This window comes from Gymnodraco acuticeps, unplaced genomic scaffold (assembly GCF_902827175.1).
Source record: "Gymnodraco acuticeps unplaced genomic scaffold, fGymAcu1.1, whole genome shotgun sequence".
NCBI lineage: Eukaryota > Metazoa > Chordata > Actinopteri > Perciformes > Bathydraconidae > Gymnodraco > Gymnodraco acuticeps.
The window spans coordinates 161,394-180,080 of NW_022992232.1; the positions used below are offsets into that span (position 1 = coordinate 161,394).

The 18,687-nt window shown below is 39.4% G+C and overlaps 1 protein-coding gene across 2 annotated transcripts in view; it reads left to right on the forward strand.

Annotated features, from left to right (window-relative positions):
- si:ch73-281f12.4 (RA_Radil_like and Myo5p-like_CBD_Rasip1 domain-containing protein) overlaps nt 1-16,933 on the forward strand; it is a 37,701-nt gene extending 20,768 nt beyond the window's left edge. The window contains exons 10-17 of one of the 2 annotated variants that reach the window (XM_034206214.1): nt 202-421; nt 1,357-1,529; nt 5,589-5,733; nt 6,693-6,874; nt 6,959-7,310; nt 13,867-13,988; nt 14,725-14,864; nt 15,616-16,933. In XM_034206214.1, the coding sequence (XP_034062105.1) occupies nt 202-421; nt 1,357-1,529; nt 5,589-5,733; nt 6,693-6,874; nt 6,959-7,310; nt 13,867-13,988; nt 14,725-14,864; nt 15,616-15,718 (1,437 nt within the window). In that variant the 3' untranslated portion in view covers nt 15,719-16,933. The remainder of the gene's footprint in view (nt 1-201; nt 422-1,356; nt 1,530-5,588; nt 5,734-6,692; nt 6,875-6,958; nt 7,311-13,866; nt 13,989-14,724; nt 14,865-15,615) is intronic. The other variant, XM_034206215.1, reaches the window with a different exon arrangement.
- The last annotated feature ends 1,754 nt before the right edge of the window (nt 16,934-18,687 follow it).

Below are 18,687 nucleotides of genomic sequence, written 5' to 3' on the forward strand. Positions count from 1 at the left end.
TCTTTGATTCATTATGTTCAGTACCACACAAAAACAACATTATTTTCCCACTGACTTCCTGACACTCTACTACTTGATATAATCAGGAATTGTGTGAAAGTGATCTGTTTCACTGCTCTACTCCCATGGAGCATCAGCATTGGTTATCCAGTATATTGTAGAGCATGCAGAGAGGTCAACTGTCTCCACCTCTCTCCACAGAGCATGTATTCAGCCTTGCCCGGGCTTCTGGATGGGAACCCGTTCTCAGAGAGCGGCCAGCTGCGAGTGCCTGATGGACTGGGCGGCATCCTGGAGGTGCTGAAGGAGGCGCTGAAGATTCTCACAGCCTTCCAGGTCCATCCAGACATCTCGTTACAACTCTGTGCCTACCTGTTCTTCTTCATCAACGCATCGCTGTTCAACGCCCTCATGGAGAGAGGTGAGACTTCTGCTCACTTTCCCAGCATTAAGATACCCGTTTGACTGGTTTGGCTCTTGTTTTAAGTTTGGTTTGGACTGAAATAGCTCAACCACTAGAGGATTAATTACTGTATAATTTAATAGAGGAATCATTTACTTTAATTTAACTTAATGATCCTCTGAATTTTCAGTTTGCGCCACAATGAGTTTAACATTTGTAGTTTCAAGTAATTTTTTTGATAACGACAGTATTAAATGGTTCATTCATGTTTTGTTCCGGATTAAATTGAATAATTGATCCTGATGTTTCATCTAGCACCTTTATCATATCAAAGTTTTATATTTCATGACTGGTTAATGACACATTTTCTGCAAATCTGACGATATACTGTACCCATTGGACTCAGCTCTACACTGTGTTTAGGGCTAATTTGCAACATTTTTGAATTCGAACAAGTTTAACTAGGAAAGTGCACAAAAACATTAAATACAAATCAAATATAATAAATACGCCTGTAATGGTTATTATATAGAAATATAGTTAAAAGGTGTACAAATATGAAAATATAAACCTACAAAAATCATTAGTTCAAATATGATCATTATTGACATGCACCATGCATTTATGTTGGTTTTTTACATTATTTATGAGAAATTGTATCTTGAGACTTTGCAATAGGTACACTTATTGTTATGTTTTGTTCTTTTTTATGCATGTTTGTTATGTTGTTATGTTTGAATGAAGTGCATTTTCTAATAAAAACATTTGAAAATCTTTCATTTCCAGCATTTAGAATTAAGAACAGTTTTGCATTTCAATGTAACTAGGCTAATAGCATAGATACTATTCTATAAGTGCTATTAAAACGTATTTTTTAGCACATCGTACTTGGTTGAGCATAATATAGGTTGCAAATCAATGTCATCTCTGATTTTAAACATGTTGTTTTTCAGGATCTGTCTCTGGGTTCTACCAGTGGTCCCGAGGGGTTCAGATCCGGGCCAACCTTGACCTGCTGATGGATTGGATTCAGGGCATCGGACTGGGCGATCTGGCAAATGAATTCTTCCAGAAGCTTTCTGCTGCTGTCAATCTGCTGGCCACACCCAAAGAAACCCTCCTGCAGGTCAGAGGACATCCGTTTCTCCTTTCCTGTTTGTCTCCTTGTGGGGGTAGCCTCGAGGGTCAACTCATGTTTGCGTCAGCATGAATGATTTCATTGTCTTAGTAATGTATGTAATGAACCTTCCCCCTGCTTACATGTAGCTACTTCTCTTTTTTATAGCCTCTTATTTTCCCCAAACCATGGTGTAAAGGTTGTGGAAGCCTATTCATTGTTATAGTTGAGCTGATTTACATCGATCCGATTTGAGTAAATGGCCTTGAGGAACAAAGTAAATAGACATAAGTTATCAAGACATGATTTCCTGGTGACAATGACGGTTTGGCCATCACTTATTCTACTTACAGTATAATCCTAAGGACCTGAGTATATCCTGTTAGCCAGAGTTTGTATGCATGCATGGATGTCACTGAACAGGCCTTCTTGCACAGACCAAAGTGCCTAAGGTGTACTGTACAGGGGCGGTTCTAGGGGGGGGGCAGTGCCCCCCTAACACTGACCTCTGACCCCCCTGTGGCCCCCCTAACAATGACATTTTTTTTTTTAAATGTATATTTTCTGGTACTCGGTTTGCAAAAAACCGCAGGATTTTGTTGCTGTAATGTGAGATTGTGCAGACACCCTTATGTAAAGTAGAGATGTAACTGTTCATTGCCTTTATTTTTATATAAATATGGTGTTAGTGCAAACATTGCACTATAACTTAAGCTGAAGCTAACAGTAATAACTATAAGATCTATCTGAAATAAATAAGTGTACTGAAACAAATACCAATAACTGTATTGCATTGTTTTCTTATGCGCAATTACTTCATACTGTCTAGTTCTCTTTTTCGTCCTGCATTTATTGTGCCCCCCTCAGAAAATAACTGGCCCCCCAGTTGCCCCCCCAGTCAAATTGGTCTAGAACCGCCACTGGTAGTGTAGGTGCAAGAAGACTATAAAGAGAGGCCACAGAGACTTAAGGAGACCACTCAGGGAATCTAAAGGACTATGATAAGGGATATAAAACCCCCACAACTATAAAAAAAGCAGATAAGAACCTCAGACTGGAAATAACTGGAAAAAATGCCATTACAATGAATCTACAAAGGGACAAAAGAAAAGCAGCAAAGACACACATAAGGATCATCTAGAGACACAAAATGACTAATGACTGTTCAAATGTAAAACAATTTGGCCAGATATTCAATTTGGAATCCATAGAAATCTTTTTAAAGGGGCCCTTTCATGTAAGTTTTCAAGTTTCATATTTGTATTTTATAATAATAATAATACATGGGATTGTTATAGTGCTTTTCCTAATGCTCAAAGACGCTAATATAATATGTAGTGTCTACCGGGACATGTCTCCATGCTTTAATGTTCAAAAAGCTCTTTATTTGTCTCATACTGCCTGTGCTGCAGCACCTCTTTTCACCCTCTGTTTGAAACCAGAGCCCAGTCTGCTCTGATTGGTTAGCAAGCCGGCTATTTTGTGATTGGTCAACTGCTTAGAGAAGTCCCGCCCCTTAGCCTATCACTAGACGTGTGTTGCAGTGCTAGCCAATAGAAGCGAGAGTGTTACAGAGTGATGTCACTATGTTACAGAAGTAAATAAAGGAGTCCATTTTAGGCGTTTCAGGCAGGGGGGAGTGTGTGGGAGAGAAACTCCCTCTGGAGGGAACACATTGATTTTAGCATTTTCATACGATTTACATGAATAATAAAAAATAATCACACACGACAGGAACAGGACAACCCCAAAAAGCATAATAAGGCCCCTTTAAGATATTCCAGCTGACCGAGAAAGTTAATTTAAGGTTGACAGGAATCTGATCCGTGTCAGTGGGATTGACTTACTTTAAGTGTAGGAACTAGGTAATACAAGGCTCAGTTTTACCCACCTGTTTCCACTATATGACTCGCAGTTGTACCAGCCTGAAACATCTCCGGGGCACAAACCAGCACCCCCCCCCTCACACAGCTGTTGGAGGCTGTGTCTCGTCTGTTCGTGGGATTGGAGGGTTGCTAGGAAGCTGGTGGTTTTATGTATCCCTGCCCTGGCATGAGGTCACTTTGTGGCTGCTGCAGCGGAGCACACACCCTCAGCATTTTCCATCTGGAGTAGTTCTGGGCTTTTAAAAAACTGAAGTGGCAGAGTTGTAAATTACACGCCAGGGATGTGGCGTCGCCTGTTTTGCCAGCAGTTATGGAGAACACAACATCTGAGGAGTTATTTTAAGTGGGAATAAAGCTGCCAGACATTAAATGTCAGACTATACTGACATTTTTACATTTCTGCTGCTTTAATGAGCAGCATTTAAATGCTGCTTTAATGAGCAGCATTTAAATGTCACCTATGCTGATCTCACTGTGGCGTCTGTTATAGGAGAGCAACAACAATTCACTTCTAGTTTCTATTGTGGCCCCAGCATGTCTGGGCAAAGTCCTGCTACCTTCAATTCAACTGGAAACAGACTGAATGAACTACGTAATGTGTGTAATAATCACATGAACGCTGCTGGCCGGTGACTCACCTGTTGCCTTGTCCTCCAGTTACTTTCTGTAGTTATCAGATGGTCACATCATGTATTTCTCCAGTGTGTTATATTTCCTGATAAGAAACCTAAGACGCTGCTGAGAATGAGATGTTTACACTTCTCACGCTGCACAGAACCAGAATGACGTGTTAATTATAATGCAGGAGTGCAGAGTGAACACAGGTATGCAGCTTTTAAGAAAAGCTGTAATGATATGAAATGACTTCAAGTGCTTCTGTATTTACATGTGAGAAATATTTTCCCAAGAGGTTTTGTTACCGCAGAGACAAAGGCTATTTACTAGATCATATCATTGGTTTAAAATACTCCACATGCAAATGAGAGAGTAGCAATGACTCCGCTTCCTTATATGGAAACAAGCATGATGGGAAAATACTTGTTGCTCCCTCACTGTCATCTCACAATAAGCCTTTGTGACTCGTTCTTTAAGCTTTAAACATCACTTTAAAATCTTTTGTTTTAGCTCTTGTGCCTCACTTTGAAAACGTTGCTCTAATTTACTAAGAGTACAGGACAGTCTGAGTATCAAAAACCTTTCATTAGTATTTTTCTACACTTTCACTAAGTTCAATCTTTTAAACAAACGTTAATCCTGATCATAACTATTAAACTGCATTATTTTTCATAATGTCGACCTTTTAAATGTCAGTTTGTTTCAAATTTTGTTATGAATAAACCTGAAAAGAAAGGTCACTTTCAATATATGAAATGTTAGAAAGATTTTTTGATTAAAGGTGGGGTAGGTAAGTTTGAGAAACCGGCTCGAGATACACTTTTTGTTATATTGCATGGAATGCTCTTAACATCCCGATAGCAATGAATATCTGAAGTGCTTTGACAAAAAATCCATTAAAAACATCATCTGTGGAAGCCGTGGCGCTGTAAAAAGCACGGCCAATCATCTGAGCCGGCCAAAATAACTGGATGCCCTACCTGCCTGTCAGCCTTCCATCTGTGCACAAACTTATCTCGTGCCCTCATTGGTCATGTGCGCGTTCGTGTGTGTTGGAGGAGGGGCTCTGTAGGGAAGTGGCAGATTTTTTCCGGCTGTGTATTTTCAAATTCTAGCGCACTCGAGCTGGTTTCTCCAAAATTACCTACCCCACCTTTAACAACACCATTCTGATTTTGATTCTTTTTGGGGCTGGAAACCAGGAAAAAGCATGTATTTTCCCAGTAAATGACACATCAGAAAATGACTCAATCTGGTGGAAAATGATTAAAATAGTTAGTTGAAACCATACGTGGTTTCTTGCTGAACTTTGATCAACCATTGCGGTTAAATTAGGTTCTAATTGGGATATTTGTTTTCCTCTGTCTAGCTGTCTGTATTTGGGCTACATACTTTATTTTAGACTTATTATAGGAGCTGATTTATTTGTTAAACTCTTACCCTTCTTAATTGTTATACTAATATACTTCAACACTCCCAAAATGTCATCTAGTGAGGCACAAGGGTTACGTTTGGTGAAGGTTAGAATAACTCTCAATGTTTTACTTGTTGTTTCATGTCCTTCCAGGCGTCCTGGACTTCTCTCCGGACAGAGTTCTCTGCCCTGAATGCTGCTCAGCTTCACCACACGCTGAGGGAGTACCACTCGGGTAAAGCCTGTCCTGCAGGATGGACCCCGACTCTGAACGATGCAGAGCTCGCTGTCAGGACCGGTGAGTGACCTAAACCATCCTAAAGATAATCCATATATTTAGTGACATAAAATATCATCTGCAAATATATTTGCTGGTTGTCACTTCCTCCCAAAAGGCCCGATCTCATGTTGTAATGAACTACAACTAATTATAATTAAAGTACCTTAACACTGACGCTTGTATGCACCTTTAAGCGGCAGCCTCCCTCTTAGTCTTTGTTTACCTACAGAATAATCCTGTCAGTCTGTCTCCACCAATCAGCTCTCGCCCACGCTTTCCTCTCAAATCCGTCTTTCCGCCACGCTCTCACCTGCTTCCACCTCTTAATTGATTCAGGTCGACTCCATCCTGCTACGTAAAATAATAATACCCTCAATTGAACCAGCGTTATTCCTAAACTTTATTTACCGCTTTTAATTAGATGTTAAAAGGATAGCTGGACGTCCTGAAGTGTGTTTTGTATGAGGTGCTTAGCCTTACTTACAGTAGAGGGCAGTTGTTTGGACAAATAGACATGTGATACAGCGTTGAAACAAAGTGGGCAGGGGAGCTGCAATACACATTTTAAACAGCTACAAAAATGACGACCTTGAAATAATAAATATTAATTTATGTGTGTGCTATATTTAGAATATGTTCACTGCATCATCTTGCAGTCAGACAGCCCTTTCTGATGGGGAACTGAATCAGTAATCTGTGTTCTCTTCAAAGTGAAGCCCTACACCAGACTCCATTGACAATAACAGTCATTCTCATCAGTTAAATCTGCTTCAATTAGTTCGTTTTTTCTCAATGGACCGTGTGGCCTTAAGAGGGCATAGAACAGCTTCATCTCTCTAGGTAATATAAAAACAATCCAAGTATCCTTTTAACCCAACACAGCAGCTTTACTTGAAAGTTTAAGGTTTGAATTTCATTAGAAGGCTGTTATGAAGCTTGGGGTCAATGGTGACGGCTGACCTTCTCTCCGTCTGCAGCCGACATCCTGGAGAGCTTCGACAGCCACCCACCGCTCATCCTGCCCAGCAGCACGTTTCATCTGGAGCTTGGTAAACCCGTGGTGGAGCCCGCTCTGTTCGAGCAGCTCGGCCATCTGCAGGAGTTCATCCGCCGACTCCCCCGCAGTGAAACCCAAGCCGAGTCCGATGTGGAGGAACAGGTAACAAGCTCTCTGACCTCGGAGCAGGAAACGAGACACCTTAATGTTTCAACATCTGTTATTGATTGACTTAATGTTCCTCAGGCAACCCCAGACAGCCAGTCTACGACCTCGCCCTCCGTCACAGTCCTCCAGGACCCTGCCCATCAGGAGGTGTCTGACCAGGTTACCAGCTCGGACCTTGCCTCCCCTGCAGAGCCGTCTCAGGCCCAAGGATCTCACGGTGACCTGAGGAGCTGTGAAGCAGTCCTGACCCAGAAGCTGAAGAGCCTAGAGCTGCAGAACACCTTTCAGGGAGGACAAGTGGACATGGGCTACCACAAGAGCCTGGCACTGGACCCGTCCTGCCTGCTGACCCCACCCAACACCCCCCAGGGCATGGAGCTGTCCGAGCTGGAGGCTGATCTGCGGGAGGGGGCACTCCAACAAAAAAAAGGTAACTTAGGGGCAGAAGAATAAAGATCTGCACACTTCCTGAAAGATCACTGTATCTTATTCAACAAAGAGAAACCTACTATTGGAGACCTTTGTCTGGCATTGTCATGTAAACACCGTAGAAAATGGGGCATGAATGAACTTATTATAGCAAATAGGGAAATAAACCAAAGAAATAATAACACTAGAGACTTTATTTGCGATGGCATCAAGCCAGGGTCGAAGCCATATGTAATTAGTTCCCCACCAGCACATGGTGCCCTATGCTAGACACTTGTTTACGTAGTGGAGAAATACTTTATTAACCAATCAATTTACATGTCACATACATATGTGTTCATAAAAGTGAAACTGCCTTCAGCTGATTATTGATGAATGATGACAAGGACTAATTGAGCTATTGAAATATTCTAATTTCAATCATTTGCAATCCTCTAGTCATTTTAAACCTTACATAATAAAAAAATAAAGCAAATTCAGGTATTTATTAGCATGCAAGATCATTGATTTTGACCACGGTGTACCATATCAATGGGGGATCAACAAGTGTGAATGTTAGTCTGGAGCGCTGCTTGAAAAGATTATTTCAAACCACAAACAGCTGGAAAACATTAGCTGAAACCTGGCAACAGAAGATAATACCTGAGTGTGCACGTACAAAGAAAACTACGAGACAAACATTAAACCACAAAGTCAATTATTCCCTGTGTCTTCTATTATAGCACTTCTTAATTATTATCCATTTTCCCCATCAATGAATTCATAATGTTTTATATCGAACGTCAGCGATTTGTGGAGAATCACAATGTTCCATGGCTTTATTATCAAATACATTTTATTTTTCACAAGTAAAACAGGATTTTTATTTTTACACCTGACAATCTGGATCCATTCAAGGTTTCAGCCCTGCTTTAATGTTTTCTTTTAAAGGCTCAAACAGCTGGCAAACATTAACTGAAACCTGGCAACAGAAGATAATAACTGAGCAAGCGTACACGTACAGAGAAACCATGAAACAAAGAGTAACGGAGAAACCAACAGCTTCTCAAAAGGCTCATTCATGGCTTCACTTACACAGCAGGTTTTGATTCAGATGACACACAGCTTTGTCACTGAGAACGCGTCCGCCTCAATTCAACTCCTGTCCCGTTACTGACGCCCACAATGAGGTCACCTCTTAAACGCGCTTCAACCTCCACTGCCTCGACCTATTAAGGGAACTTTTTAGTGACTTGACCTTCAGGGACCTGCTGCATATTTGCTCCAAGTCCACATAAAGGTATTTCACATAAAAGAGGTGCAGCGCCTTCATCTTCTCACTGACTGTGGGGGTCAGGAATTTCAAGTGGAAGGCTTTGCAGGGCGGGCCACTCTACAGAGGAAAGAGTGTTTCCTCTCCCACCTCTATTGTTTTTAGACGCCTTCATCATGAGGTCATCCGTAGGAGGAAGAGGGAGTCATAGTGAGAGAGGACTACTTTACTTTTTGTTTAACCAAATGATACTGCAGGTATTTGGACGTATCTGTGGAAACAGAGGGGAAAAGTTCTCACAGCTTTCTCATTAGAGGAATACTTACACCCCCCTAAAACAATTGCTTTCATATAAATAACTCAACCCTCGTTACCTTGAATTCTTGGCATGCAACCCTGCATGGTGAAAGAATAATAAAACAAATTGTATTTTCAAACTGTAAATTCAAGTAAATGCGGCACGTGCTTAACAACAGCATAACTAAACCAAGACAAGGGAACATGTGCTGAGCATACAACTGAACAAGGATAATTGGATTATAATATAGTGAATAAGTGCTGTGAGGTTGTCAAATAATATTTTTGTATATTTATTGTGGTTGACAGCTTTTCAAATAGTTTTGATCCTGTGACACAGAGTGAGTCATTGATATGCTAATAGTCATTTTGTGGTAGGCGGAATGACCTCCTGTAACACATTTTGTCTGTTTAAGCAGTAAAAAACACTTCCATGAGGCGGTTCTCAGCAGACTGATCACAGTCAGTGAACTTCACATTTCAAAATAATGTCAATTTAGTATTTAATTCATTGTATCTGAATATATGAAATGGGTCAATTATACTACCAACATCTGTGTTATCACTGCTGAAAATGAAGTAAAACCACAACATTCACACTGTGTATGTGCAAGTTGGCCCTCCAGGGAAAAACTAAATCAATAAGGAAAAGAGTAAGGAAAACATTTAATAAAAATAACATTATATTTATAAAAAAAATAAGAATAAAAACATACAGAAAAAATAGAGCACTTGATATGCAAAAATGTATACACATATATTGCCAAAAAATACACAGATTATTATTTTATATATATAAATCATATTTATGTTCTTATTATTTTACTTCTTTTTTTTATGACACCCCTATGTCAATACAAATGAGTACCAATCAAGCAACATCCAGGGTCAAAGTTGAAATAATTTGAACTCTGAGCGCAGTGCTCTGCGACAATTTTGCATGACGTTGAATAGAACTCTCCTGTTTCCATAGAAACACTGCCAGCGCCCAGTGATTTCACCTTTAATCATGTGTAGACAGCTTAAGCATCAACAAGCTGATTTCTTAATGAACTTATCTTAATTGTAGTGCAGTGTACACAGCAGAGAGGAGGCTCTTTCTAACAAGGCAGGTTGTACCAGAAGCGCTCTCAGATCCTAATGAGACCTTCTGACACATTTTTGGTCACATGTGAGCGTGTTTGTGTTTAAGAGTTGGCCCTGTGTTAATGCGCTCCCTCACAGAGCTCCCACTGTGGCAGAAAGGCTTTAAAGCTGGAGGATTTTGTTGATCCTGATCAGGTGGCTTTACTCTCATTGGTTACTTGTTGCATTACGTTTTCTCTGTTCGTGCCTTTCATAAAAGTCATTTGTTGAAAGGGTTTGAGGATTACATTGGAACAAAGCCATCTGGCTCTAATCTCTGGTCATCTGTCCTAATTGGCACTATATTTAAGAGTTTCATACAACCTGCACACCTACAATGTATGTAGTAGTGCAATGATTATGGAGTTGGTGTTAGAAATTGCATATTTTCTTATGTATATCATTTTTTATTTCATATAATATTTATTTAGGTTAAGGATTTATTAAGATTATTCACTAATCAGCAAAATAATCAGTACATCAAAATATAATTTTTGACAATTTTTTAACAAATTAATACATAATAATAAGTTAACAATTAACAAATTCAATATTTAATACAAAATATTATAAAATACATAATTAATAGATTTGTTCTAGTATCTATATGATATAATAATAAATATAATAATTCTTGTTTGTTTGTAGCCTTTATTTAACCAGGTGAAGCCCCTTGAGATCAAAAGATCTCTTTTTCAAGGGTGACCTGCAGGACATTAGTTACACATGTACAGTAACATAAAAACAACAGAACAACAATAAGGATGACATACAACATAATGTACAGGGTACAGTTTACAAACTCTATTTACAGAGACAGGTACCATGAGTATCAAACAGCATGTCACCCAGCTGAGTTTTAAAATGATGCAGGGGAACCAAAGTGCTCAGTTTTAAACATGTTTGCAGACTGTTCCAATTTAGTGGAGCTGCACAACTAAAAGCTTTCTTCCCTAAGACAGTCCTAGCACTTGGCACATTTAATAAAACAACATCATGAGATCTCAGGCAATATGTACTTTCAATTCGTCGAGAGATCAGAGAGCAGATATAAAAGGTAGTTTACCCAACATGGCTTTGTAAATGAACATGTACCAGTGACTGAGCCTCCGTACAGTTAGTGAAGGCAGACCTGCCTTGGCATACAGGGTACAGTGATGAGTAAGTGCTTTACAGTTAGTAACAAATCTCAGGGCACTGTGATAGGCGGCATCTAACTTTTCCAGGCAATGGGCAGGTGCATTCATATAGATCAAATCACCATAGTCCAGCACAGGTCAAAAGGTCACAGTGACTAGCCTTTTCCTGGCTTCAAAAGAGAAACAGGACTTGTTTCTGAAAAAGAAACCTAGTCTAACCCTCAGCTTTTTAAGCAGGTTATTGACATGAAGTTTAAAAGTAAGACAATCATCAAGCCAGATACCTAGGTATTTATAACTGGTAACCACTTTGAGTACTTGTCCTTGCATAGTAACAATATCCAAAACAGGCTCTGGTGTCTTTTTAGCTTTTGAAAATAGCATTACCTTGGTTTTATCAACATTTAAAATAAGCTTAAGTTCAGCAAGCTGAGTCTGAATAATGTTAAAAACAGCCTGTAATTTAACACCAGCCTCCTTAATGGAGGGACCTGCACAGTACATCACGGTATCGTATCATCAGCATAAAAATGTAAAGTAGCTTCATCCACATTTTCACCTAAACTGTTGATATGTATGGAGAATAAAAGTGGACCTAAAACAGAACCTTGAGGAACACCATTAGCAATGTTTAACCACTCAGAAGACAGCCCATCAAAGTGAACACATTGGGACCTTTCAGAGAGGTAGTTCACAAACCAACCCACTGCATGGCTGGATATGCCGATACTGAGTAGCCTCTGCTTTAAGATGCGATGATCGACGGTATCAAACGCTTTGGAAAGGTCAATAAATAGAGCTGCACAACTCTGCTTATTATCTAAAATACTCGTAATGTCATTCACCACTTTCATTGTGGCAGTGATGGTGCTATGTTGTTTTCTGAAGCCTGACTGATGTTTAGACAGGATATCATTTTTACATAACAATTCCTTTACCTGTTCACTCACTAGGCGTTCGAGCACCTTCGCCAGAACTGACAATTTAGAGATTGGCCTATAGTTATTTAAAATAGTTGCCTCCCCTCCTTTTAGTAAAGGCAAGACATAAGCTGACTTCCATATTTTTGGAATTGCATTTGTGCTGAGGGAGAGGTTAAAAAGAGTAGTAAGTCACAATATATATTATGATATATATTTTTATTTCTTTCATGTTCCAGACTTTTTTATGTAGATTGTCTGCACACAACTTGGCACTTACTTGATTCTGATTGTGAAATAGTTAGTAGTTACTTGGTTGGTCAGTCAGGAATATTGAACCAGTTCAAAACACTGTAGAAAAACACAGCTACTTTCTTTACTTTTCCAACTGAGTACAAATAAATGTTATACCTGTAATATATATTTATTTTTTATTTTATCCATTCTCATGAGAAGTGTCTCAACCTGTAGTTTTAAGTTCGTTTTCCAGGTAAATCAGCCGTTGATGCAAATCAGGATTTTTACGGTCATTAAAACCTGGAAAAGTCATGGAAATTCAAAAATGCTATTTTCAGGCCCTGGAAAAGTTATGGAAAACAATATTTTTCCCAACGTTTTGGAAAAGTCATGGAAATGTAACCAAAGTTGCATTCAATATAATTTATATTTTATCTAATCGCCAAAATGGTAATACTATAATGATAATACATACTGTATCGTCTAGTAATGAAACGTAAAATGGCGTTTAACTGACGAGGTATTTTGCTGGTGAGAGATTTTAGTTGCTTTAGTCTGTAGGAGTAAGCCTTGATTTGTTTTAGATAGGCACAACATGTTTCATATGCACACCTTATTTTCCTGTTCCATGTTCAAATAAACCATTTTCAGTGGTACCGCTGAGAAAGTAATTTCTTTGGTCATGGAAAATTAGGTAAAGGTCATGGAGAAGTCATGGAGAAGCATTGGTGAACAAGTGTATGAACCCTGGTAAATGAGTCTGTGATGATTGGATGGTGATATGATGGCCTTTGTTCTCACCCTGATGGGAACCCTGCATTTCCTCCCGCCATGGGGATCCGTTCCTTGGCCTCCTCTGGTTTTTTTTTTTGGCTAACAACTAATGATGTTTTGAAAGTTTGCTAATCCTTTAATCTAGCCCCAAGAATTACAGAGAGGTGGTGATGTCAGGAGAGAAAAGAGCAGTGGTCGATCCGTCATGGGAATTTACAGTTGGGTTGGTGCGTGGAATCTTAATCGGTCGCGGCATTGTTCGGGGGTTAGGGTCCTGCGTGGGGGGCAGACTGGCCGCATGTTGGAGGGAGGTGGGGGAGGTAGGGCAGGAGCAGCAGGGGTGGGAACAGGTCTTCTTGTTTTGGGAGGAATGCTACTGTTGCTGTGTTGTTTTGACAGGAGGAAACACATGAGGGAGACAGGCTCCTGTTAGCAGCACGCTAACAAGTCGGATATCAAACAGATCAGGAGATCATTTCAAAGTGTAAAGACTTTATCTCGTGTTCTCCAAAGCTGTGTTCACTGTCTGCAGAACAAGGTTATGAACAATTATGTTTAGTGGGCTTTTCTGTCTACAAGTTTAACCGATTCGGGTCTCATAGGAATACTGTCTATTATATGCATTTCATTGTGCGCTTGCTAGTCTGCCAACTTCGCCGTATGTTGGCTTCATAGACGTGATCACATTGAAATGTAAGGTTACTTATTGAACTTTTGCAAAAGCTTCATGTACAGAACAACTTCTATTTTTGATCATGTCGTTTGAAATGAATGGAGTGACATTTACTTCCAATTCACTGTCTGTGTGTTCAGCCAATAGATGTGCTGAGAGGAAGACGGAGAATGTAGAAGAAGAAGGAGAAAGAGAGGAAGTGTTCACGGTGGAGCTTCACAGAGGTCCTCACGGCCTCGGTCTGGCGCTCGTAGATGGGACGGTACGCTGACGTCCTCCTCTTGTTCTCTCTTTCAGAATGTGACTTCATTCAAAATGTATAAATGAACAGTAGTGTAGAGATGACCCCATCTTATTAGGATTGGTTCACATCGGCAGCCTTGTGGGCTTTCAAGAAATGTTGTGCAGCTGCTAATGAGATCAGACCGTAAACTGAAGGGATTTTGACCACAAGCCTAATCTTACTAAAAGTTCTTACTTATTGAAGTGGGGGGCTAAAGCAACCTAATGAAAGAGAGCTGTAATACATTATGTTTTGAACCCAGACTCATTAGTGCCAAGTTATAATAAGAAACAGCATAACGATAAACCACATAAATAACACCGATATTCTTTTTTTAATTGGCTGACAGTTATGAATAAAGTACTTAACCTCACGCCTGTTTTGAAAATTATAAATCACAACCGAGTCAAATGCTTATTGAAAATAAACAAACAAGCAAAAAGAAAACTGACCAAAAAGACCCCTTTCATTTTCAAAAACATTTCTATTGATTTTAATCATCAATTTTAATGAATTGCTTTACAAATTCAAATAAATAATATAGGAGAAAGTCAGAGTATGATTATTTATGACGACATTCCTTCCAATAGTAGTTCAGATATTACAGTCCTGCAGAGAGAAGAAAAAAAGAAATATTTCAGCACACACACATTGGCTGCTACTTGTCACCCTAAATGTCACCAACCTTGACTCCACCTGTTTTATGTTTTTGCAGAAAACACAGCTGAGAATGAGCGGCATCTATGTGAAGTCGGTGGTGCCGGACTCTCCTGCTGCTCGCTGTCGGAAACTGAGGACGGGCGATCGCATCCTGGCTGTGAACGGCATCAGCGTGGTGGGGATGGAGTACAACCTGTAAGCATTACAGAACCTTGTGCTTCATAAAGGACGTTTCTGACCAGGGTGTGATGGTTTTAACTTCAATCTAAGCTCCTGTTTTTGTAGTATAAGACCGTTTGTAGACAAAAATCTGACCTCAGAGCCTTCAAGGGAAAAATGTCCTAGTATCTGTTGATCACACGGCCATAAAAGCATACAATTCAATATTCACATGTTTGGTTTCAACAGATTTATTTGTAGCAGATTGAGCCATATTCTAACGTTTGCCCTATGACATTTCCTGGTTACCTACACAATACATAAAATGCATACAAATAAATGTGGTTGCGAATGGTTGACATATCAATACTATAGAAAATAAATCCCCCTAACATTTCGAACACATCAAATAAAACAATGTCAGGCTTTTGTTTTGTTTGTTTCAACCAAATTCTATTGGTCTATATTGGTAAAGAGTCAGGACTGATATAGTTAAAAGTGTTACCTCAGTAAAGAAGGTGGAAAACATAAATATGAATAAATAGTATTTATTTGAGCAGTTTTAGGAGAGAGGGCCCTTTGTCCTTAAAGTAAAAGAAAATGTTCTTGGTGTATAAGGGGTAAAGTTTGAAGTGAAATTGAATGCAGATATTTTTGTCCTTTATGAAAATCAGAGCTACTTTTTAAAGTGACGCATAAGGTTTAAAGTAGACACATATCTGCAGATATTAGGCTGACCTGTCCTCTCTGTACCTGCTTGTTTACATCGTGTTTGTTCTCATTTCAGTGGTCGAGAACTGATCCGATCATCAGGAGAATCTCTCAGACTGCTGGTGGCCAAAATCGACTCAAAGACCAGCGACAAGTGCTCGATTACGACTAAATGCTGAGGGGAGAGCTTTGTGTGGACGATCAAGTGCAATTTAAAATACTCGGCGGATGTTTGCTTCATCCTTCCTGCTGATCCAAAGCCAGTCATTATCTCAGAAAGGACAAACTCACATCTCATTCCAGACGTATTGTGTGTTATAGAGCTTTTTTCTGTGCGTTGAGACAATCAGAATGAGGGCACGGTCACGTTTATAAAAAGCTCATTTTGCTGTCACAGCTTCTGTCCGGCCTATAAACAGCTCTCATAAACCGCGAGGGTTTCTGCGGCGAGGCAAGTAGCTGCCTGTGGCTGTTTGCTAACATCTCATTTCACTCTCTGAGTTCACAGTTTTCTGTCTGGGGAGCTTCATCAAGCTGCTCCAGGATCAAACATCTGGCAACAACTGGAATTATTTTGAAATGAATCTTTTTAAAAACTGTGAAACCGTGTATTTTACTCTGGAAAACAACTCCTATTTGTTTTGGAGTCATAAAATCATATTTATTCACAGGTGGACATCAAATATATTTTCTTGTCTTTTCCAGAACATTCCCAAAACAAGGAAAACAACACTAAGATCAAGCAGATTCATCTCAATTTAGGAAATGTTTTTTCTTGTTTTGAGTAAAAAACGCAATAAATATATAGGACTATCTTTGCATTCTAGCATTTTGGTCGTTTTTATTGTGGTCTTAATGTCATCACACAGATCCTCCTGCTGTGAAATATCCACTTTTATATCGCCTGAAAGACGAAAAGCAAAGCAGGACAAGTGACGGATGACTACAAACATCCAGGATTAAGGGTCATTGGATAATTCTCAACCTGAGCCCTATTTCCCCCTGTTATGTTCCCCATTTTAAAGGAAGGGTATTCATCTACACACATCTACATATGTTGTTATATTGAAATAAAACAGTCCCTCAATTGCTGACAGTTAGATGAGACCGTTCCTTTAAATCCATATTGTTGGATGTTTGGGCCCAAATCATAAAACGTAATGTTTTTTTCAGTTCACATGAAAAACATCAGCGGATCAAGTTTGATAATGTGTACCACTGTAGAACGACAAACTGCTGCAGCCCTCATCGGAAGTCTGTCCATGATATCATCCCAAATGTTGTCAATTCAAGTTTATTGGCACACAGTATTATTCACAGTATTTTGTAATATTTATGTCGCAGTATTTTTGAAACTATTGAATAAATATAATTTTGATTTTTAAAACCTTTAACTTCTGGTTGTATTGTCTTTGTGTGTACTCCTTAAAGGAAAATGTTGGATGTTTTAAAGTTGGGTTGCATGAGATACTTCGGATTCAATATCCATAGTCAGTATATTACCTACAGTTGACTTTAGGGGTCCGATAATACTCCTGTTCAGGTTCATATTTTTATGTTGTGCCTCTACTCTGACATGCTTCTACGGAAGAGGATTAGGGCCACATAACAATTTTTTTTGTGAGGATTTGAAAAAAATATTATTATTTGTTGTTCTGAGAAAAAAGTCAGAATTCTGACTTTTTTCTCAGAATTCTGACTTTTTTCTCAGAATTCTGACTTTAATCTCAGAATTCTGACTCATATATATTACTTTTACTTAATATGCTGCTACTCCTTTCTGCTTTTCCAAGCTGGCGGCGTGTAACCCGCCTCTCCTGTATTTAACACACTTTGGAATACGGAAAAGTACCTCATACCACCCCACTTTAAAAAATCAGAACTTTAAAATGTGTGTGTTGGTGTTTTTGAGTGAACTCCATGTGCAGCTGGAGGTGGGTGGAGCAGCAGGGTGTGTCGGCACGCGTTAGTGGTCGCCTCCAGCCGCTCTGTTTATAGCCACTGAGCTTTCCACTAGCCCAGCACTTTCCACTCCTCCTCAGCACAGTGCAGCCTCTGTGGCCCCTGAGGCCCCGATTGAAATAAAAACACAGCTGTATGGTGCATGAAGTTTTAAATGTGAAAGTAATTAGAGTGTGAACAAGGTGCTGAGCGTGAGGCTCCCTTGCAGCTTTCTAACATAAAACATATTTTAAGAGTGTATGTTCACCCTGCAGGATTTTAATGCTCAGGTCCGGAATGATGCTAACGTTAAATACCTTTACTCATTCACTCAAGTACTCATATGAGCTCTTTTATTGCTACTATACACTTATACACCCATTTTAAAAGCCATCTATAATATATATGAGTCCAGCATGAGATATTGGCTTTATCCGATGGAAGGTAGTGAAATGCAGAATTTTGAAGGAATAGCTCTAGATTGAAAGCCTGATATAACATACACTCTTTTGATTCTATGTTGTAATGGCCGTGGCATAAAAAGAAAAAAGGTTTTATGGCATATTATATATAAACACAGCCAAAATGATAAAAAGTTGTCATGATCTTTGTTTTTGTATTCTACGTTTCCTGTTTTATTTTTGAAATCAGTTTTCCCTTTGTGTCTGGTCTTGTTTTACTTCCTGTCTTGGTGTTTTCCCGCCTGTTCCTGATAGTGTTCACCTGCTGCCCCCCCCCCCCCCCCTCCAGCTGGGTCTTATCTCCATGATTAGGCTTGTGTGTTTAAAGGCCTGATTTTGTACATGTTCAGTGTTTCTTTGTTTACCAGCTTTTGCTTTTAAATGTAAAAGTTAACTCTGCCTGCCATCTTATTTTTGAATGCTCCTGGGTCCAACTTCCTGACAAACCCTGACAAGTGTTGCCCTGGGTAATACCATAGGGTAATACACAGTGCGTGAGTAAAATTAGGCTACACAAACACACAACAGTCAAAGGTTGTGTTGAGGTCTTCTTTGTTTATGTAGCTGTTAAAGGAGGTGATCAATGTGATTTACTGCTAGTAGCTCAGAATGAAATGTGACTGGTTCAGACATGAAGGTCCGTTCTAATGTTGAAAAATAACTTGACAACATGAAGAAGAAGAGATACTATAGAAACTGTTTAGGGTTTATTTTACTTCAATATATACCCAACAAATAACTGAAAA